The 23,354-nt window shown below is 46.0% G+C and overlaps 1 protein-coding gene across 1 annotated transcript in view; it reads right to left on the bottom strand.

Moving 5' to 3' along the window:
• LOC144674427 (sodium/hydrogen exchanger 3-like) overlaps window positions 1-23,354 on the bottom strand; it is a 159,520-nt gene that overhangs the window by 56,678 nt on the left and 79,488 nt on the right. The window contains exons 4-6 of the mRNA XM_078535794.1: window positions 13,802-13,880; window positions 11,686-11,863; window positions 10,242-10,462 (exon numbers count right to left, since the gene is read on the bottom strand). Of these exons, the coding sequence (XP_078391920.1) occupies window positions 10,242-10,462; window positions 11,686-11,863; window positions 13,802-13,880 (478 nt within the window). The remainder of the gene's footprint in view (window positions 1-10,241; window positions 10,463-11,685; window positions 11,864-13,801; window positions 13,881-23,354) is intronic.

The raw sequence follows: 23,354 nt of genomic DNA, 5'->3' as shown, positions 1-23,354 counted from the left end.
CCATCTCCAACAAGGAAAATTTAACCATCACCTTTTGACATTCAATGGCATTACCATCGCTGAATACCCCACTATCAACATCCTGGGGATTTCCATTGACCAGAAACTGAACTGGGCTAGCCATAGGAATACAGCGGTTACAAAAGCAGGTCAGAGGCTCGGAATCCTGCAGCAAGTAACTCAACTCTTGACTCCCCAAAGCCTGTCCACCATCTACAAGGCATAAGTCAGGAGTGTGATCCCCAATTACTGGATCAGTGCAGCTCCAAGAACACTCAAGAAGCTCAACACCATCCCGGACAAAGCTGTCCGCTTAATTGACACCCCATCCACAAACATTCACTCCCTCCAGCACTGACGCACAGTGGCAGCAGTGTGTACAATCTACAAGATGCACTGCAGGGAGTCACCAAGGCTCCTTCGACAGCACCTACCGAACCCACGACCGCTACCATCTAGAAGTACAAGGGCAGCAGATGCACGGGGACATCACCACCTGGAAGTTCCCCTCAAAGCCACACACCATCCTGATTTGGAACTATATCACTGTTCCTTTACTGTTACTGGGTCAAAATCCTGGAACGCCCTCCCTAACAGCACTCTGGGTGTACCTACACCACACGGACTGCAGCAGTTCAAGAAGGCAGCTCGCCACCACCTTCTCAAGGGAAATTAGGGATGGGCAATAAATGCTGGTCTAGCCAGCGATGCCCACATCCTATGAATGAATATAACAGGAAAAAGAGGCTCCAACATCCGGGCGCCATGTTTGAACAGCAGCCGGACAGCCATTCACTCTTCCACTCCGCTCATTGACTCCTGCTTCAGTCCTGGCTTGGTCTCACCCCTCCCTCTGCCCAGCCTTGGTGCAGAGTGTGTGACGGGCAGCTAATATCTCTCAGTGACGGTGTGAAAGGAAGGCGAAAGTAGCATCTACTGACGTCAAGGTCCGGGAAAAAGTCTACCTCGCCAGATGCACGCCATTTTTGTACAGTTGTGAAACAGAATGTTCTAAACTTCTGCCGGTTGGGCGCTAAATTTTGAGGGGAACATGTTAGCAGTGTGTTGGGCTTTTAATGAGAATTCATGAGATGCAAATGTCAGGAAACTGATTTTCGGCCTCCCGCCAAGTCTTGCTCCCCGCCCGGCATGATTCCCCCTGCTGGCAGGAGTAGAAAATTCCGCCCTTTGCGTCTCCACAGGGTGCACTGTTAAGCCACTCCCACTCTCACCACACCCCACCCCCCTCCAGACTTCAATGGGAAAGCCACCAAAAATAAAGCAATTAAAATACTGGGCAGGACTTTCCATTCTGGAGGCTAAGCACGGTTGCGGGTGGGAAATTCGGCACAATTCCCGCTGGGCGGCGGGGCAGGTGATCACGCGAGATCTTCCACGTTTCAGCGCATTAATTATGTATCAGGGTGGAGCTCAGCAAATCTTGTGGTGGGACGGGCAGGAAGTTGAGGGCAAATCTCATGGGGCCAAACGTCCTGGCGCCATATTTAAATGGCACCCAGACAGATATTTACTCAATGCAGGCCAGGAGCTCCACATTACTCCCCCAGAATCCTTATGGCCACTGCTCATACTGGGGAAACTTGCAGGTGTGAGCAACCACATCCCAGGACATACGAGAACACCTCTGTCATTGCCTCTCACTCATCTCTAAATAAGAACGCTGCCGGCCATGCACCCATGGCCAATGCTCGCCATGTTCACCAGCCTCTTGACCGTATTGCCCCTTTTGACTTTCTGCTAAGGCCCTTGTTCATTCGTGGTTCCTGTGCCAAATGGTGATGGGTCTTCCTTCTCCTCATTTGGATGAGAGCCATTACCAAGGCCTGCAGCCTACATCATCGACACCTCGGTAGATCTGTGAACAAATTGGAGTCATCCATTAAGTAAGCATGTCCTTTTGCTAGGAAATGGAGATAGTTTAAGTAAGTTATATTGGTATTTGTGAGTGTTAGGAATGAATTTCAGCTTTAATGTTTAAGTTTGATTTGTGTTTCTATATCTGTGTATGAAAAGGTCAAGTTGAATTTTAGTTTCACTTTAAAAGGTCCTTACATTTCTAATGAGAGTTTTACGGCATTTCTAATGAGAGTGTTGCAGCTGAGTTAAACAAACAAGAATGAAAAAATTGGGCTGTTACTGAGCAACAGGTGTCCAGACAGGCAGGCCCCTCCCACAGACACACACACTGGAAACAGCAGTTTGACTTGGAAGCTGTTTGAGTTCAGTTGGTTTTGAAAGTAGCCACCAGGAAGAGATTGGAGCAAAGTGGACAGATAGCCAGTCCCAAGCTAAAGAAGAAAGTCCCCAAGAATCCAGGTGAGTGGGACAGGAGAAAGTCCCAAGAAGACCTTCTAGTCTAAGGAAGGAAGGACAAGAACCTGGAAAAGGTCCTGTTCTGTGGAAGTGAAAATAAGGAGCAGGGAGAAAGGCTGCAAGCTTCAAGCTTAAAGAGATAAAGGCTTGGGAAAAGGTCCAAAGAGACAACTGAAGGTCTGTAACTCTTTGTTATGTGCATGTGAAGCAGTGGTGTACTGTTGATGGCTGAGTCGCTGAGAGAGAGTGTGTGGAAGACAACTTGAATGCATGTGGTGACCCAGGGAAGAGGAACATCAGAAGGAGTGTTCAAAACCATGGAGGCAAACCCTTGCAGAAGACGTCTGAGAGAAAAGTGTTGGTTTGGGAGGAGACTCCAAAGTGAGTTCTTGGAGAGTGGAGATTGGAAACCCTTGTGTGAAAGATGGAGTTCAGTGAGACAGGTTAGCTCACGGTGTGACACGCATCCGGAGTGAGTTGGGGAGAGATCTATAGCATCTGGTTGAGGTGGCATCTGTCACTTGGTTTCAGAGTGTGGTCTGTCTGACCATAGGTCACCATAGGTTTATATGAACTGAGTACTTAGTGTGAACATTAGAGTATAAGATAACTTTTGCAACCTGTGTTAACTTTACAAATCTGTATATATCTGTAAAGGTATAGTTGTGGGTGAAGGAGTTATGTAATATAGTTCATCTTTTCTTGTTTAATAAATACTTTGTTCTTTTGTTAAAAGTTCATCAGCTGACTCCAGTAGTTCTGTTCAGTAGCCCCATCTCCACATATCTAGACAAACAAATAAAAGTTAGGATCTATCAAGCTGGGTTCCACCCAGGGATCAGGCTTGTCCAGTGGTAACCTCAGCTGGGATCGTAACACTTTACAGATTTTCCCTCCATCTCAAAATCAGCAGGCCAGTGCTAAGCCCTTCACATGGCCTCAGTCTAGACATGGCATCTTCACCCCACCCCTTCCAGGTGAAGGCCATCCTGGAGGACCAGAGATGGGTGTTCCTCCCATTCATACATGATTACATATGTAGACATTGCCCTTTGACCAGGATGAGAAGAGCCATGTGCAAGAAGCCTCAAGCGGACACTCTTCCGCTTGTCTCCACCACCCCCAAAACTCTGTAGAGACCATTGCTTTGACAGTATAAAAAGACTAACACATGATCCCTTGTCAGCCATGACCATTCACCTGGGAGGATGAAGATTTGGAGAGGCAAATTGGCTATCCTCCACCAGCTAGGCCCCTTGGAGGCATCCACCTCCCTCCCTCCCTTCATCCCTCGCTCTGACTGCAGTCGATGGCAAATAGCACAGAATACACAGCAGCTCCACGCATTACTGGGACCGTGATGTTATGAAACTCATGAGTTGGGAACATTCACCACAGAGAGGGGAACAGAAGTAACCATTTTTGACATCCAGTTGCCTCAAAATTATTAGGGTCCCCTTTTAGTCAACTACTTGTGCTGACCTTGAACTCCACCCATCGAAAGAGACCCTCCCCCACTTTGAGAATTCACACGTACAGAGCAACTGTGATGCCAAGAAGAGCCTTGAGAAACCCGTCAATGATGGGCCGTGCTTCCTGCTGTTGTATGTCAGGAACCTAATTTCAATACATTAGCATCTCATTATGAACCCAGCTCGCCGGAATCATCCCTCCACACTGGATCATCCGAGAACATCAGCGTTCACAACTGTACATAAGCGGTGTGCACCTGGCGAGCTGCACTTCACTCAGGGCTTCGAGGTTTGTTTCCCTACATTGCTTCGGGCACCACTCATGGTCATCAGCGCCAGGCTTCACAGACAGAACCACATCATTTTTAGGGGGACTCAGGGGCAGGTCCCTACCTACCTGGCCAGCTGTAAGGCGGGGGTGGCTTTTCAACTGCTGCAGGGCTAGGGCTTGCTTGGGGAAAGGGGAGAAGTGGCCTCAGGCAAGGGAAGAGGCTGCAGGGCAAGGGCTGTACTGGGGAAGGGGAGTACCCCAGCGTGTGTGTGGGGGAACATGTTGATCTGTGCAAGTGACCTCAAGATGGTGAGGGCTGAGGAGGCAGTCTCCAGAGGAGATAAGGTCAAATGGAGATGTGAGGGTCTGTGTGAGAGTGAGTGGTGATGTCCCTTGAGCTGGCAGTGAGTGAGATGCCAGTGAATGTGTGATGGCCTTGTGAGTGTGTGAGGTTAGAGTGATGAGATGATTGCCTTATACTGGTGGCACGGATGAGATCATTCATCTATTTTCTGCGCTGGACGGTCAACCTCTTGTGTACAGTGTTGGCACTGACCACCTCTGCCACCACCTCCCAAGCCGGAGTGATGAGACTGATGGACCTCCTGCAGCCAAAGCAGGGATAGGGGACATCGCGGCAGGCCTCCATGGCAACCAGAAGGCATCCCAGGCATGCGTCACTTAACCGGGGGGGCTGCAGTCTTCTTGGCTTTTGGGGCCATGTCTACACTGGAGCAGACCTGGTCCGCAAGCATTGAGAAGTGCGCGCGCAGTTGTAGTTTAACTATGGTGTCCTGCGTGAGGAAGCGGTGACATTATGACATGGCAGGGAACTTGGAGGCCATGTTTCCTATGGCTGCATAATTAATGAAGCGGGAATGGGACAACATGGCATGAAAACCCGTCACTGTGGCCAGCAGGTAAAACTTGCCATAGAAAGAGTGCAGTGAAGGTTCACCAGATTGATTCCTGGGATGGCAGGGTTGGTGTATGAGGAGAGATTGGGCCGACTAGGCCTGTATTCACTGGAGTTTAGAAGAATGAGAGGGGATCTCATTAAAACATATAAAATTCTGACAGGGTTGGACAGACTGGATGCAGGGATGCTATTTCCTCTGGCCGGGAGATCTAGAGCAAGGGGTTAAAATCTCAGGATACGGGGTAAACCATTTAGGACTGAGATGAGGAGAAACTTCTTCATTCAGAGGGTGATGAACCTGTGGAATTCTCTATCACAGAGGGCTATGGAGTCCAAGTTACTGAGTATATTTAAGAAGGAAATAGACAGATTTCTAGACTCCAAAGCAGTATGGGGAGAGAGTGGGAGTATGGTGTTGAGATAGAGAATCAGCCATGATCATATTGAATGGCGGAGCAGGCTCGAAGGGCCGAATGACCTACTCCTGCTTCTATTTTTCTATTTTTCTAAAATAACTTCTTTCCCACTTTGTGCAAATCTGGTTAATCTGTAGATCTCTGGTTCTGTTGAGTCTCTAAACCGTGGGTCACAAAGATGAAAATGCCATCATCTGGTACTCCATCTCCATCAATATAAACCATCCCTAGTAACAGGGAGTCATATAGCAGATAGGAAATTTGACATGACCTTGCTTCAGCAGTGAATCATTTGGATGCTAAAATGTTTATTTTCCTTGTATTTCAATATTTTGGTTGCAAAATCATATTCAGTATTTGATCATTTAAAATTATAGAAATAGAGACAAATTAAATGAACTTAATCACAAAATGTTGTTTATGAAACAATGTGTACCATAAATCTTCCATTCTATATGCCTTTAATTAACTGAATGGAACATGTTCTGTCATTATTCCTATATTATGCATGTATTATGCATATGATTTATATTTTATACAAAAGTTGAGTATAGGAAAATTTACAAACTATTCAGTAATTGTAGTGCTGAAATTGTTTATGCTTAGTGTTTTCTGTGCCTTTGACAATAGTGGATTACTTACCTTGTTAAAAATGATGGGCAGAGTCTTCTGCTCTTGCTGGTGGCAACCTTGGAGGTGGGAAGGGCATGTAATTAGGCAGGATGGTGGCATACTGGAACCTTATTACCTACCTGCCTCCACCAGAATTAAGTTCTGAGTGGGAAGGCCCATGGTCGACTGCCCCGCCCGCCACCTACTGAGGCCCTTAAATGACCGATTAATGACCACTTAAGGGCCTCATCCTATTGTCACTGCTATTAACTCAGCTGCAGATGGGTCTGTCATCATGTGGCATACACAGCAGTTAAAACTGTGTGGCCAGCTTGTCACCTCTGGGTAGAGTGGGGAGGATCCCATGATCAAAGGCACTCAGTGCCTGATCGAGGGATTCTACATCAGGAAGGGCAGTTCCCACCGAGAGTAACCCTTCTGCTTATGCTGCTGACCCCACTACACCCCTCTCCCCATGACCTGCACCTCGCAAAGCCCCAACCCCACCCGCCACATTACTTACCCGGATCATTCCATAATCCTGGGTCTCCAGTGCCTGTTCCTCTGGCAGCAGCCATGCCCTCCCCAGTGGCAGTGCTGAGTACACAAGAGCTGCCAGCCTCTGATTGGACTTCCGCCCCAGGGTCCTGATTCCCATGGTAGGCCTGCTGATGGCCTCGCCACTGTCTGATTGGCTTGTGGTTCGGCAGGCCTTCCTGAAGAGAGGCCGTGCAGTCTCTCATTGACGCTTCAGCCAGCAGGCGAGACCCACCCCCCCACCCCCCAACCACCGACGCCTCAACAGGATTCCACCCAATGAGTGCTGTTTTGTAGGAAGCAGGCGGGGCTGCTGAGCACAATATTAAAACAAAAACCAACAGCTGCTTTGGGGCCTTGCAGTGCTGCACTCTGGAACCAAGTCCAGATCAGCAGACAGTCAAAAATCCAGGCCTTACCAGGCCCACAAAGCAGCAATTGAAAGAAAAATGCTGGAAAATACACGTCAAATTTATAAAAGTGCCTCCAGATGTTAAATAAATATTTTCTAAGTCTCCTACCTGAAAGCAATTATTTATATTTGTGCGTGTAGAAAATGTGTCCCTCAAAGAGATAGTACGTGATAAATCCAAAAACTTCAGATCTCTCTCAGAAGACGAAGAGAGAGGCTTAATTTTACTGAGCAATTATGTCTCTCGCATGTCTGGTGTTGCAAATATCTGATTCCATAATTCCTGTGTTATAGAGGTATAACTTTTAGTTTTCAGAATATAACTTTTAGGTTGGGGATTAAAGTGTTAAATGTAAGATAAATGGAATCTTCTGACTGAGAAACTGATAACCAACGTAAATGCAATTCAAACAGATCCGGGTTAGTTATAGTTCAAAGTGGTTATTTAATAAGGTCAGAATTTGAATGGCGAATACTTAAACAATGGATGACCTATCTTTGAACTTTTGAGTCTGCAGTTATTTCAATAAAGTAATTAGATTATTCATGTAATTCTCATATCAAAAGAAACTAGAAGTGCCTTTGTAAATAAGGGAATTTCTTGGTGGAACTAGCAAGTCTGGAGGAAAGGGTCACTAACTTCATTAGAGAGGTAAATTATTCATTAGGATCACAAAAAATATAGGAGCTGTTTTGAAGGTAAAGATAGTAAATTTACATTCCTGTTTGGAACTTCCTAAATTGCCATGGAGATGGGCTGTGGGGGATTAGGTATGTTCCTTTATTTAATTTATTGGTGTGCGTGTTTTTGCTCAGAGAAGCAAGCAGTCAGCAGTTCAGTTCGGAGACAGAGTTCATAAGGGAAAGGAGGCTGGAGGATTTGCCTAGCTTGGAGTTGGAGGAAGAAATCTACAATAACCCTCATAGTGAAAACAAACAGTTCAGGTTAGAATCAGGGAGAGAGGGAAATCTGCCAGGAACTGTGGTACAGGTGTGGACTAGAAGAATAGGGCAATTAGAAAACAGGGATTTTTCTAATTTTCTGTTTAAGCCACTGCACAGGAATTGCGAAAGAAGCTCAGTCTCAAGCTGAAAAGTCTCAGATCTTAGAAGGCAGTTGTGGAAAAATTTGGAGTTTGTCCCAAGAAAGTGTATAATCTTCAAGAACCTGATAAGTAGCCAAAGACATTCTGAGCAAGTCATAGTGGAAAAGGAAAGGTTAAGTTAAGGATTTTATTCTGAAGTATCTAAAGTATAAATTGACATACATAAATGTGTGATTGTACTGTTTGATGTAAAGAATAAGTAATTCCCTAAGATAGTGTAAAATTAGTCACACTTCCTTTGTTTAATATACAGTAAAGTTGTTTTTTAAGAAAACGCTGAGTCTTTGAATTCCTTATTAAACGCTAATGGTCTATACGGGGATATAGGGGAATCATAACGCTGGGTTAAGGCCCCAATCCAGTCAGCGAGTGGAGACTAGAATGCCAACTCCTAATACTGCATTGATGTCCCATGGTGGTGGCGTTGCAGGGAGTGGGGGGAGTTGGGGGTGGAGGCGACCTTGTGCCATGAGTACACGTGGACCACCACCAACCCAGCACTGATCTTCACCCCCAGGTCCATACCCCATCTACCCAGTGCACTTAAAGGCAGGCAAAATGGAAAAGGAGTGGGTGGGAAAGGATGACTTACAGGCATTTGTGAGGGGGGATGTTATCTTAGAAGAAGTGTGAGTGAGGATAAGACATAACAAGGGTCAAAAAACAATGTTGGGAGTAGTTTATAGTAGCTATTCTGTTGAACAGAGTACAATTCAAGAAATTAAAAGAGTTTGCACCAAAAGCAATGCAACAATGGTGGCGGCTTCAATAATTATATGGACAAATCAAATCGGCAAAAGGAAGACGAGTTCATGGAATGCATTCAAGACAGTTTCCTAGAACGACATATCATGAACCCAACCAGGAAAATGGCTTTTTTAGAACTTGTCTTGTGTAATGAGACAGGTTTAATCAGTAATCCCATTGTAAGGGATCCTCTGGGGAAGAGGGATCATAATATGATAAAATCTCACATTGAGTTTGACAGTGCTGTACAGAAGTCTGAAGCTAGAGTATTGAACTTAAATAAAGCCAATTGCAATGGTATGAGGGATGAGTTGGCAGGATTATATAGTATGATGGTGTATAAGCAATAGTGAACATTTAAAGAAATAATTCATAATTTTCAACTAATATGTATTCCATTGAAAAGTAAAAACTTCATGGGAAGAGTGATCAATCTGTCACTAACTAAGGAGGTTAAGGTCAGCATTAGATTCAAAAAGATTTATGATATTGTCAAGATGAGTTCTGCAGTTTGCCTGACAGTAAGCCTGGGTTTAATTGCTGGGCATCAAAGGAAGGCTTAGGTTGTTTTACTGACAAGAAGGTATAAGGTATTTTTGTTTGGAAACAATGGCAGCAGTCTCTGAACTTACAATGAATAGATCCGAGTCTCTCAAAATCCCAGAAAGGTGTAGTTGGTAACAGGTTGTAAACAGCTGTGCTGTTAGCTATCCATTAACTTCTAAGATGAAATAGAGTTGGGATAAGGGATAGCTAATTAGCATTTCTACCTGGATGCGAGGTTAATGCATTACACCTGGGGGAGAGGGCAGAGGATGCCATTTTGGAGATCAGGTTACAGGCTTCCCTACAAATCAATGACTAACACAGACAGACAACAGAGGCTTTGTGTGGTCATCAGAAAGAAGAGGCTGCTTGGTTTTGTGAGCTACCACTGCCGGATGTAGGAGGGAGATGGTGTGTAGTCAAAGAGACGCATTTTGCAGCCATCTAAGGATGTTGGGAGATTCATTCTGGCATGACCAAGGTGAAGAAGAATCATTGGAACAGGCTTTACTGTAGGTGGTCGATTTAAGAAACTCTCTGAAAGTTAAAGGAAACACCTGGAAGTGGTCAGCCGAAGTTACTACTTGGTGAAATGGGGAAAAGTGAAACCAAATGGACTGTGATTCTGTGGAGAATGCGAGGGTTGATAAGTGTAAAAGGGGAACATCACATTCTATAGTTTAAGTTATCAACTGCCTCCAAAAAGAAAATAGTGTTTATGCAATAGTGTTTCTTTAACCATTTGTTACAGTAATAGTTTTAAAATGTGGAATCTTGCCCTGCCACTTTTTCAGCTATCAACTAGAAGTTTGAATCACTTTTTGAAAGTTACAGGTCGCTACAGGAATCATAACCCTTTGAGCACCCACCAATAACTCTGTAGACAGAGATGAAGACCAGTGTGAAAAGGATAAAGGCCGTGTTCCATGTCCATATGTTCGTATCCACTGCAGAGATTCCCAAAAACATGAAGATAATGGTCTCTGCTCCACTCGCCAGCATTTTCATTGCATACCTAACGGTGATAACAGACTGCTCGCAGAGGTTGGTTTTCACATATTTCTGACAGCAAATGCCACAGAACGCGATACTGGTGAAAAAGAACCAAGGCTGTTTAAGGGTGGAAGAACTGAGGCAAAAACTCAACAACATCTTCTCCATTAAGTCACGCAAGAATATAGGCCACATTTTCCCTTTACTCCTCTATCTGGCATACCTGAGCAGCTTGCCTTCTGCAGCGAGATCCAAGAGGGTAATCTTGAACCTGCGCTCAAGCAGATGCTGAGTCTGAGTTGTCTGCCCCTAGGCCACCTGCCATTGCTGCTCTTTAAGCAGTTCTTAGTGCGCCCTGGAAAAACAACTGCTCACCGGCAAGGAGGAACTTAGCCTTTTGCTCGGCTACTCCTAATACTGAAGAACTGAATCAACTGCAGAAACAAACTAGTATCCGAGCACTCTACGGTAATGTACATTGATGTTTTAGTTGACAAAGGAGCAGAGACTTGAGGCCAATTCAGGAGTCCTCATGGAAATTTCCTCTGATTTCTTAAAAAGAGACTGAGCAAGCCTCAGGAGCTCAATTTCTCGAATAAAAGCAAAAAACTGAGGACGCTGGAAATCGAAAACAAAAACAAAAATACCTGGAAAAACTCAGCAGGTCTGGCAGCATCTGTGGAAGGGAGCACAGTTAACGTTTCGAGTCCGCATGACTCTTCAACAGGTATTTTTGTTTTTGTGCTCCATTTCTCAGTACAGAAGAGAAGAATGCCTATTTTCTCCAGAAATAATCCATTAACAGTCCTATTATCAGAAACCCTACTCATGTGCATGAGCATTTCCAAAATTTTGTTAGCGGGTTCTTGAATTGAGTGGATCAGGGTGGACCATGTATAAGATAGACTCACCCAGTTTCCAGTCCTCACATGGGAATGCATAATTTCAGGGAACAACAGAGCCAAACCAGATCCTGTGCTCACCCATCATCCAGACCAGCTCCGTTTCCAACAAGGGTCACTGGGTAGTAATCAACCACAGCCAACTCTCCCCACAGGAGCTCAAGGGCACCATGGCTGATTATAGCAGCCATACTGCAGCCCCGGTTGAGATCGGTTAATACTGATTGAACCTAGCACCTTCTAGCCTCAGGTTTATTGACCAAGTCAGCAGGAGAGCTCCTTCTTCCCCTATTTGTTGGGTAGCCCCAAACCATGCACCATCCATAGCTGAGAATGTTGAAGGATGCCCTCTCTGCTTCTAACTACAGGTTGCTAAGGCAACAACACAGTCAACATTGAACAGTAAAAAAATACTTACGCTAATATAGCAGAAAGGGAAAGCATCTCTGCAGTGAGGTAGGACAAGTATGAAATGACAAAGATAAATGCAGGTTCGATCACCCTCACATGCTTAGTGAATCTGGTTACCAGGGACAACAGGAATCCAAAGATGATGCCAATGGCAATTCCACCCAAACTTACGATAAAGAAAGAAACTAGGAAAAAAGAAGCAAACAGTCCAATTTAAAACTTCAGTCCGATGTAAAATATGTTAAAATATGAAGAAGGACACTACTATATCAACGTACTACTGGATACTGGCTAACAATAATGGTAATTTGTATTTATATAGCACCTTTAAAATAGCAAACATCATGATACATTCACAGGCATGTTATCAAATTAAACTTGACACCAAGCCACCTGAGGGTATTTTGGTGTAGTTGATCAGAAGCTTGGTCAAACAGGTAGGTTTTGAGGAGTGTCTTAAAGGAAAAGAGAGAGGTACAGAGGCAGAGAGGTTTAAGGAGGGAATTCCAGAGCTTAGGGCCTCGGTGACTGAAGGCAGAGCCACCAATGGTGCAGCAATTGTAATCAGGACCATAATTTTACGCTGTCCCCCCCGCCTCCTCCAGCAAATTTTAAGGCAGAGGGAGAGCGTGAAATTGCAGGGACGGGATTCCCTGCGGGTTCCTGCCCACCCCGACCTCGCAGCAATTTTATGCTAGGTTGGGCAAGGCTTCGGATGGGAAGCCCACCCTTGCCCCCATTGAGGCTGTTAAGTGACCAATAAATGGCCACTTAAGGGCCAATTTTTTGCCTTAATTTTTGGGCTGGCGGGAAGTTTGCAAATCTGTGGGGGAAGGCCGGAAATAATCCAAGTAGATCTGGCAAAGGAAAGGGGGCGGGAGCGCCTTTCTCAGAAGCCCCCTTCTGACTGGGGCACACCGCCCCCCTCCCCCCACCGCCCCCACCGAAGGCCCAGTGACCTCCGGTCCCTCCCCCCATCGGCCTCTACTCCGGAACCTCGATCGCAAATGCCACCACCGCCCGCCAGGACTTCCCTACCCTCCCCGCACTGGGACCCCTGACACTTACCCTTTCCTCGGGTTCCCGGACTTGGTCTCAGGCCTCCTGCTCCAGTTCCTCGTCCGGCCACTGCATCACTATCGCTGCAGGGACTGGAGATCTGCCAGCCAATCAGATTGGCCAACAGTTCTCTGAGGCAGGATTTCCTCACGAGTAAAGAGCAGAAGTCCCGACCATCCAAATATTCAGGCCCAGGAATCCACATGAGGCCTGAATTGGAGGAGCACACATTCCTCAGAGGGCTGTAGCACCAGAATAAGGTATAGAGATGGCCACATAAGATTTGTAAAGGAAGAGAATTTTAAAATTGTGGTGTTACTTAAGTGAGAGCTGATGTAGGTCCAGTGAGTGCAAGATTGATAATGGAGGGGGTTTGGTGTGAGTTCAGATACGGGAGCAGAGTCTTGGATTAACTTCAGTTTATGGCCAGTCAGGAGTACATTGTTATTGTCATGCTTAGAGATAACAAAAGTATGGACGAGGGTTTCAGCAGCAGATGAGCTGAGGCATGGGGCAGAGTTGGACAATGTTACAGCGCTGTTGCAATCTTAGTGATTGTGTGGATATATGGTTGGGAGTTCATCTTGGGGTCAAATACAACAATATGGCTGCGAACAGTCTGGGTGGTTCAGCCTCACAGAGTTTCCAAGGAGAGGAATGGAGTCAGTGGCTAAGGAACAGCATTTATGACAGGGACCAGTATCTTGAGTCTTAGGCTTAAGAGTGACAGCCTTAGCTCAGCCATAGCGCTGTTACCTCTGAGTTAAGAGAGTGTGGGTTCAAGTTCCACTTAAGCACATAATCTAGGCTGACGCTCCAATTCAGTCCCAAGGGAAGTTTGCACTGTTGAAGGTGCTCGCATTTATTCTCATCCTGAGATCTGTACAACTGAGTGGTTTGCTGGGCCACCGCAGGGGGCAGTTAAAAATCACACGTGTGGGACTGGAGTCACATTTAGTCTGGATCAAATAAGCATGGCATGTTTCTTTCCCCAAAAGGACGTTAAGTGAATCAGTTGGGGTTTACTATGGTTGTCTACCTTATGCTCGGTTGTGCTCTCATACCTATGCCTTTTAAGTAGTCCAGGCCTTCAATATTCCCTGCTCCAACTGCAACGAATGAGTCAAAGATATTGTACAGCACCTAAAAAAAGGAGAAAAATTATGTTTGAGATCAACCCTGGTTGCAGTAAAGATACTTTATAGAACCTAATACAAAAGTAAAAAAACTGCAGATGCTGGAAATCTGAAATAAAAACAGAAAATGCTGGATACACTGAGTAGCTCTGGCAGCATCTGTGGAGGGGGACAAATGGAGTTAATAGGCTGAATTTTATCAGGGGTGTTGGGATCCTGACCTCATGGTAAGAAGCGGGTTCTGAGCCCGCACATGCTGGCAGTGGGACCTGCTCAGCAATTTTAACACAGGTGGTCTCCTAGTTGGCCAGCTCTGGGCTCACTGTTCAATGAAGGATAGCGGGCGGGCTCCGGATGCTGTCCAATTACAGGGCCAGAAGCTCTGAGCCGTCAGCAGTGGGATAGAGTGAGTGGGTCGCTGCTTAGGAGTGTGGGAGACTGGATGTCTCCCAAAGCTAAGTTTTTTTTTAATTAAGAAATTAAAGAGGCCGAGGGTCGGGGGGAAACCCCTCGGGATGATCACTGGGGCCGCGGTGAGGCTGTCCTGTCACAGCCCCACCTTTGGCTCATGAAGATTTCTCCACTGGAAGGCAATGGGGAGGCTGCCCCCATTTAGCTGGCAGCCTGTCCGCATGGCGGAAGGGTCAACCCATCATTGGCAAAGTAAAATGGCCCCTTATTTTTCCTTTAGCTATGTAAATCAGCAGCCTGCCCCCTTGGGGAGGGCAAGCTCTCTGCATCTGGTACCCCTGTTGGTAAAGTGCCCCAGTGGCAGAACTGCATCATGCAGCCTCCCAGGAGCCATTAACATCTTGGCCAATGTTTCACGTTGATGGCCTTTCATCAGAACAGTTCTAATGAAATGTCATCAACCTGAAATGTTAACGCTTTCTCTCTCCACAGATGCTGCCAGACCTGCTGAGCGTTTCCAGCATTTTCTGTTTTTACTTTGTAAAACCTTCCTGCTCTGATATGAAAAGCCCCTGGATTCAGAACATCTTAATTTCCATCATAGGATTTCACAACACCTTAAATATTCAAACAGCCGCTTCTCATGCAGAACTTGAATATTAACAAACAATTGCTCGATAGCACAGAACTTGAATATTGCTGAAAAGAGAGACATGTTGTTGAAGCTTTTCATCTTCCACTCATCAGTGCACTCATCAAACCCAAGAATGCCAAATTTCAAATGCTCACAACAAGCTATACCACAGCAGAAGCGTGTGCTGATGGTTGACAAGTCAACTCTCATTGGCTGAGGCTTTGCCATGGAGAAAACAACTGGAAACTATAGGCTCCCCAAGCTCCCAGGTACAAGGCACAAGGCTTGAACATATTCCTTTTGTTTGCAGAGAATGGGTCCCTACTTATATTGCTTCTAGCAAGCATAAATGACCCACATTATGAGTTTCATCAATTATCTTAAATTGGTTGTTAGTGTACTTATTAGCGCCCTCAGGATTGTTCAGTAAGTGCTACCCAATCTTGGAATCACATCTAACAGTAGACGTTTTGCTTTGGGTTTTGCAAGCACAGCTGGTTGAGTATGGTCTGTAGTGTGTCTATTATGAACAATCGAAGGAATATGCTGTTTGATCTGATCAGCCAATCATTGGGATGTATGGTCTAAGTACCTGGCATTGCACCAGCATGGAAATTCACACACGATGTTGCATAATTATGTGGTTGGCAGAACATCATTTTGGATTGATAGTAGCAATTGAACAATTGAACAATATGTTAAGCAAGCTGTCTCACATTGCCAAAATGCAGTAGCTACGTGAGTGGTGTTTTCCATTAATAGGATGCTGCTGTTAGTCCAAAAGTCCCCACTCCAGCACTGGACCACCTAATCTGGGCACTTCACTGCAGTACTACAGAAGGGCTGCATTGTCAGGGATGTCATCTTTTAGGTGAAATGTTAAAACTGAGGTCTGTGCTGCCTGATCCACAGGATCAGGTGGGCACAATAGACCCCATGGCACTCTCTGAAAAAGAGCGAGAAATGTTCCAACCTCTATCCTGTCTAATAGCCTTGACCAGTGTAATCTCTTCTATATTTCATTTTTCTTACATTACAACATTGACAACAATTCAAAACTACTTCATTGGCTGTTTGGATGAGCATGTGGGCTGCATGGTGGATGAGCAAAGTGACCATGGCACCGTGGTACAGGAAGCCATCCAAGTGAGAAAGCAAAATGGAGTGTAGTGGTAGTAGGGGACAGTATAGTGAGGGGGATTGACACTGTTCTCTGTAGAAAAAGCAAGAATCCAGGCCGTTTTGTTGCCTGCCGGTTCCATTGTTCGGGACACCTGCTCAGGGCTAGAGAGGAACTTGCAGGAGGAGGGGGAGGATCCAGTGGTCATGGCCCATGTAGGTACCAACGACATAGGCAGGATGAGGAAGGGGGCTCTGCATAGTCAGTATGACGAGCTAGGCACCAAATTAAGAAGCAGAACCTCGAAGGTAATAATTTCTGAATCATTACCTAGGCCACATGCAAATTGGCATAGGACAAATAAGATTACAGAAATGAATGCGCGGCTCAAAGCCTGGTATAGGAGAAGTGGGTTCCAGCTTGTGGGGCACTGGTACCAGTATTGGGGAAAGTGGGATCTGTACCATTGGGACGGTCTACACCTGAACCATGCTGGGGCTGGTGTTGTCGCAAGCCACCTAACTAGGGAAGTAAAGAGGGTTTTAAACTGAATAGTAGGGGAAGGAATCAAATTTGGGAAGATGTGGTAAACCAAAGGGTAGAGACATGGCAAGAGAGACAGGTATTAATATGGGAAATGATAAACAGACTGTGACAGGAAGGGACAGAGAGTACAATTCTAAGAGTAAATCAGCAGATAAGGCCAGATGCTACAAAAATAATAAAAGGACAAAACTAAAGGCTCTGCATCTAAATGCACGTAGCATTCGGAACAAAACAGATGAACTGATAGCACAAATAGAAATAAATAAGTACGATCTGATAGCCATTATAGAGATATGGCTACAGGATGACATAGATTGGGACCTGAATATTGAAGGGTATGTGACATTTAGGAAGGACATGAAGTTAGGAAAAGGTGCTTGTGTGAGGGGTTGGGGAGTGGGGTAAGAGGGCGAGCAGGGACCCTCACGCATGCGCGCCCTGAGGCACAGAGCTGCCTCAGGGAGATGAAGGTTTTCGAAAATTAAAAATAAAGAATTTTGAAATGTAAAAAAAATGTCATAGTCACATGAGCAGGGATATGTTATGAATGAAATTAAAACATTTTTATTTAATTTTTATTTGCGGTTGGAAGCTTCATTCCGCCCATGAAGGTTGGACGATCCAACCATAAGGTTGGACGGGCAGCAAAAAATTGAACTTAATTATTACTTTATTGGCCGCCTTTTAATTGTCGGCAGGCACACTGCTGACTGCTGCACACGCCCGCTGGCCGGAATATCCCGAGTATGCGCAATGACGTCAGGACGCTCGCCCGATGTCATTGTACGTCATTTTACACTCATTCGGGTCGGGAGCACGCCCACCCGACAAGGGAAAAATTCTGGCCCTTGTATGTTTCTTCAATCGCCTCCAGCTCTAGGCTTCCAGTTACCCAAGAAGCCCCTGCTGTGTAGCAATTGGCCAATACAGTCACAAGGTCAACTAACTAAAGGCACTCAGCACTCCACTTTACCACAGTTGGAAAGTAAATTGTGAAGAGAATGTAAGGAGGCTACAAAGTGGCATAGATAGGTTAAGCGAGTGGGCAAAGCCGTGGCAAATGGATGTGGGGAAATGTAAAATCGCTCATTTTGGCAGGAAGAATTAAAAGTAGGCTTATTATCTAAATGGTGAGAGATTGTAGAGCTCAGAGATTCAGAGGGATATGGGTGTCCTTGTGCATGAATCACAAAAGGCTAGTATGCAGGTACAGTGAGTAATTCGGAAAGCTGATAGAATGTTATCATTTATTGCGAGGGGAATTGATTACAAAATTAGGGCGGTTATGCTTCAGTTGTACAGGGCATTGGTGAGACCACACTTGGAGTATTGTGTACAGCACTGGTCTCCTTACTTAAAGAAAGATGTAAATGTGGTAGAAGCAGTTCAGAGAAGGTTTATTAGGCTAATACCAGGAATGGGCAGTTTGTCTTATGAGAAAAGGCTGTACACGTTAAGCTTGTATCCACTAGAGCTTAGAAGAATAAGAGGTGACTTAATTGAAACCTTTAAGATCCTGAGGGGTCTTAATAGGGTGGATGTGGAGAGGATGTTTCATCTTGTGGGGGAATCTAGAACTAGGGGTCACTGTTTGAAAATAAGGGGTCACTAATTTAAGACAGAGATGATGAGAAAATTTTTCTCTCAGAGGGTTGTCAGTCTTTGGAACTCTCTTCCTCAAAAGGCAATGCAGAGTCTTTGAATATTTTTAAGGCAGAGCTAGATAGATTCTTGATTAACAAGGGGGTGAAAGGTTATCGGGGGTAGGCAGGAATGTGGGGTTGAGGTTACATTCAGATCAGCCATGATCTTATTGAATGGTGGAGCAGGCTCGAGGGGCCGAGTGGCCTACTCCCGCTCCTAATTCATATGTTCGTATGTAAAGGGCTTTGGGACACTCTGGTGTCATGAAAGGCACAATAAATATGCACGTCTTTTATTCTTTCTGCTTCTCGGACCTTGATGTGCATTGATGGGCTGCCACATTTGCCTACATAATAGGAAAAGCAGTTGAGCGTTTGGAAGCACTTGAGGATTTGACGATGAATCTAAGTTTTCTTCCCAATTCTGAACAATTTTCAAGGTTGGGCAGATGAAGACAGGTGTATCCAGATTTGTGTAAAATATGAAAAATATACCTAGCAATTGGAATTTGCAGATACATACCTTAAGAATAAGGAAGGCTACTGTCACACTTCTAAAAAAAATCATTGTACTGGTGCTTTGTCTATAGTTATCACTAGAGGGCACCAGGCTTATGCATTTCAGACAACCAGGTTTCACGTGTACAAACAATAACCATCTTCACTGAAGTGTCAGGCTGGATTATGTTCTCAAGTCTTTGAACCCACAATCACCTGACTGAGAGGCGAGAGTGCGAAGAACTCAGACAACGCTAATGCCATGCGAGTGAAAGGTATACAATCATATTCCATGAGTGCTCGACCCCACAGAAATCATGGGCCATTTCTCCACTGCTATTACAGTTATAATTGACCTTGATCAATATTGGCTCAGCAATAGCATTCCTGCCACTGACTCAGAAGGATATGGGTTCAAGTCCAACTCCAAAGACTGGAGCACAGTCCAGGCTGACATTCCAGAACTGAGGGAGTGCTGCACTGTCAGAGATACCACCTTTCAGGTGAAATGCTGAAACCAAGGCCCAATCTGCCCTTTCAGAGCCCTCAACAACTATTCAAAGAAGAGCAAGGGTTTTCTGGTGTCCTGGTGAATATTTATCCCCGACCAACATCATTAAGTTAGTTCATCTCATTGTTTACCTTATTGCTGTGTGCAAATTTGTTGCTGCATTTCCCTGCAATAATGGCTACACCTCAAAAGAATTTAATTGTGAAGAACTTCAGGATGTCATGAGGCAGTGAAAGGCACTACTGGAATGAGAGATCTTTATTTGGTGCCTCTACTGGCTGTTGTAGAATGACTGCATGCCATTGTAATGTAAAGGTGCTCGGCAGAGCAAGGGTTAATGTGGGACCGGAGAATAGCACCGCCCAAGGTATGATATATAGAGTCACATGGTAATAGACTGAGAGAACAGTCTAGAAGCTGCCTACCTGCATGGTGAGCAGCATCATTCATGACACTATCTGGGATCTGTAAATAGTTAAAGACTAACAATAAAGGGTTCATGTTTAAATTCACATGACCTTCTCATCAATGTGCCACAACAGCCAAACACATATTACAACACTGGCACTGAGTTAGAAATCCCATAGTCAGTAACATAATTTTCCACTCAGGAGACCAAGTGCGGTGACGGGCGGAAAAGGTAGCGTGGATCCCGTTAGCCAGCATTGCAGGATTCCGCGCCAGACCTTCCGCTTTTCACCTCATTATGTATGCATGATCAAGAAACACGTCATATCTCATGGCAGGTCAGGCTGGGATTCTTTCGCGCACCATTACCTCATCGGCTCATATTTCTAGGTGCCATATTGAAACAGCACCCACACACACATTCACTCTCTGCAGCCCAGGGCTTGTCATAGCAAGCACCAGAATAGTCCTGAGAATAGACAAGCACTGTACGCCCAAGTTCAGCAACAAGGCATTGGCAGCACTCATCCAGGCAGTTGAGGACTGGCAGGAGATACTTCACCCCCATGATGGGACCGGACGTCCACCAACCTCACCACCAAGGCTTGGGAGCAGGTCACCCGGGGCAGTCAGCACCTGCACTCCTCAGAAGAGGACTGCTATCCAGTGCAGGAGGAGGATGAATGATCTCATCCACTCCAACTTCTAGTCAACCTTCTTCTCAAACTCAACTTACACTCTCATAAGGCCATCAGGCATTCGCAAGGTCACAGTCCACAGGGATCTCACACACTACCAGCACAAGGGAATCATCACTGATTCTCTCACACGCACTTTTACATCTTCGCCTCTTGTCACATCCTGCACAAGCCGCGTCTTCAGCCCTTACATTGGTCCACTCAGCACACACACAAGACAGACATGCTTATCTTCTGAAATAAAAACAGAAAATGCTGGAAAAACTCAGCAAGCCTGGCAGCGTCTGTGGAGAGAGAAACAGAGTTAACATTTTGAGTCTGTATGACTCTTCTTCAAAGCTTATCATCTGTTTTGGCATCCGTCCTGCTCACAGTCTGTCCAATTGTCTTTATGCAGGAAAAACTCACCTACAACAATGGAGAAAGATCCCAGATTGAAGGGGGAATGCCGGTGCTTTGAGGAGCAAGCTGGCTGGTGAGGACTGGGGCCGTTTCTGCACCAAAGGCGAGGTCGACATCTCCCAACAAGCCAGTGAGGGTCCATCCAGTTGTCATCGCCCACCCATGGACACTGTGAATGCTCTTTAATGCGGGTGACTATCTAGCCAATCACTAATTATCTCTTCTCACTATTACTGCCATCAGCAAGAAAATGTGGAGGGACACCACCAACCATTCCATCAGCCCCAACCCCCAGGCCACCTTGGATGAGGATCCGAGGACCCACTAGATGTAGAGCCATCACTGCATTCGCCTGCACCCTCCACCAGCGCAGAGACACACACCTCAGTGGCACCTAGTTTTAGAGCAGGCTCAGGTTACCATCTGGTCAGCGCAGCACAGATTCAGGTCCACAGCAGGTGGAGGCAGTGACAGCCAAGGTCACCAACACCAGGAGGACTGCTGAAGGCCAGGCTGCCCATAAGCCCGAGTCCGATGGTGAGCCCTCAAAGAAATGTGGGAGCTCCAAAGACAAGCAGGGGGACAGCAAGCAGGGTCGTCAAAGGCCATCACCAGATTAGAACAGAGAGTGGAGGCGTCTGTCCACATTTCAATCTGATGTCGTGGCACCGACATGTCAGCACATCGAGGTCACCATCGGAAAGGTAGTGACCACCATGGAGATCTTGATCTAGCAGTTTGCGCCGGATATGTGCTCGGACCCGCACACCATCGCCATAGCCATGAGTGGGATCCATCAGTGGCTCTGCGAGAGGGGGACAGGGCACTTCAATCTCCCTCCAGGAGTCCCTTCTCCTCAAGGAGTCAGGAACGGATCCTCGGGCACCCACAGGATGGAGGGGCTTCAGCCGAACACCCTGGGCCAATCCACCCAGGACTCTCCTTGGCTGTCCAGTCACTCTAAGTCCCCTCTGTCTGTGACACCAGCAACACCAGATACTGAGGCTGAGGAGGGTGCACCTGCCCCTGAGCAGGAGACCCAAAACAGGCCGGGGCCCTCGAGGCCTCAGCCCTCCAGAGGACACGGCCAAGATCACCACAGAAAACAGGGCATAGCAGTCAGCAGGCTGCCTCCACCTCTGCTGTGGATGTCAGGGAAGCACCTAGACATAGCAATCGGGTTAGGAAAATTAAGAAATATTAAGAGCGCAATGGTGGCTCGGGTGTTCACTCACTGTACACACTTTGCATTTCTGTAAATATATTTTGCTTATCAGCAATACTCATCTAGAGAACGTCTTTTCTATCTGATACTATGCTCCGAGGTCATACAAGTGCCCCCCCACCCCCACTCCCTCACTTATCTCCCATCGTGTGCCTCAGGTCGATGGTGTCTCACACAATCCCAGTTCAGTGAGTCGCCTTTCTGTCCACAGCAGCGACATGAGCAAAGCTTGTTGCTCTATCAGCATGGTGGTTTGGGTAATGCATACCTTAGACTTGCATCAGAGGACCATATCTTGTGGCATCATGAGTATAGATTTTACAGTTTGGTTTATTCCCCTGATGCTGCTGCACTGAAGACTGGTCCATGTGGATCTTATAGGTTTTAATGGCGACCCACATTGGAGTCAATCTAACTCGATACATCTTCCAATGGCCTCCATGTAATGCCTGTCAGGCTTGAGTGTGGATTACATTTCAAGTAATAGTCAGAGATCTTAGGCACTCATGACAGCCTGTAGCATGACACCGTCACCGCGTGTATGGCTAGCAATCACCCCAATGGTTGTTCCCACTCACCACCTGCACAGTGCAGAGCTATGGACCTGGCTAGAACTTAGTGACTCCTAATGTGTTTGTCAGACAGCGATGACTATGCGAGATCAGAGGTGTGTGTCTAGGCTCGTGATGCCAGACTATTAAATGGGAAGATGCCGCTCTGGTCCTGAAGGTCTGGCTAGCGTGGCTTGACATAATCCCTGAGCCAGCTCTCCAATGGGCAATCGGCATGGTTGTCTGATCATCTCAGTGTCACCAGTGTACTAGGTTTCCTCGTATCGATCTGAAACTGCTGGAATGAAAATGTGGAGGCCTCAAATGGGATCAGAGCAATGCTTCACTACATCTGATGTGTGCACTTTACTATCAATGAAGTAACTAAATAATGCCTAAATGCAGTGTCGACATTTTCTGGGCCATAGATGCCAAGGCAGTGCTGGGTGGGAACTTGGTAAGCTCCACATGAAGGTTGGGTCATGAGTGGTCAATGATCAGACGATGGTGCTGCTGAACCTCTCTTTGTGTACACAAAGGTGGTCTGACTAGCAGGCTCACATCGATGACTGAGAGTGACAGAACATTGCATCCTAAAGAACAATCTCGTGCTGGTGACTCAGTGTGAGGATGAGGCCAGAACATTATCATAGCATGAAAGATGGCCAGTGGAGAGATATCACAGTCCCAATTCAGATCAGACCTCAGACATGGGAACCAGTGATTGAAGATTGTCCTCCTTGAGGTGCCTTGCAATGATCTAGGCATACTGCCATGAGTGCACTGAGGTTTGCAGTGCTGCTCTTACCTCTTGAAGGCTGCCATAGGCAGTGA

The sequence above is a fragment of the Cetorhinus maximus genome, chromosome 3 (genome assembly GCF_964194155.1).
Source record: "Cetorhinus maximus chromosome 3, sCetMax3.hap1.1, whole genome shotgun sequence".
NCBI lineage: Eukaryota > Metazoa > Chordata > Chondrichthyes > Lamniformes > Cetorhinidae > Cetorhinus > Cetorhinus maximus.
Note: the sequence above shows the minus strand (reverse complement) of the source record. Positions and strands in the feature narration are given on the sequence as shown.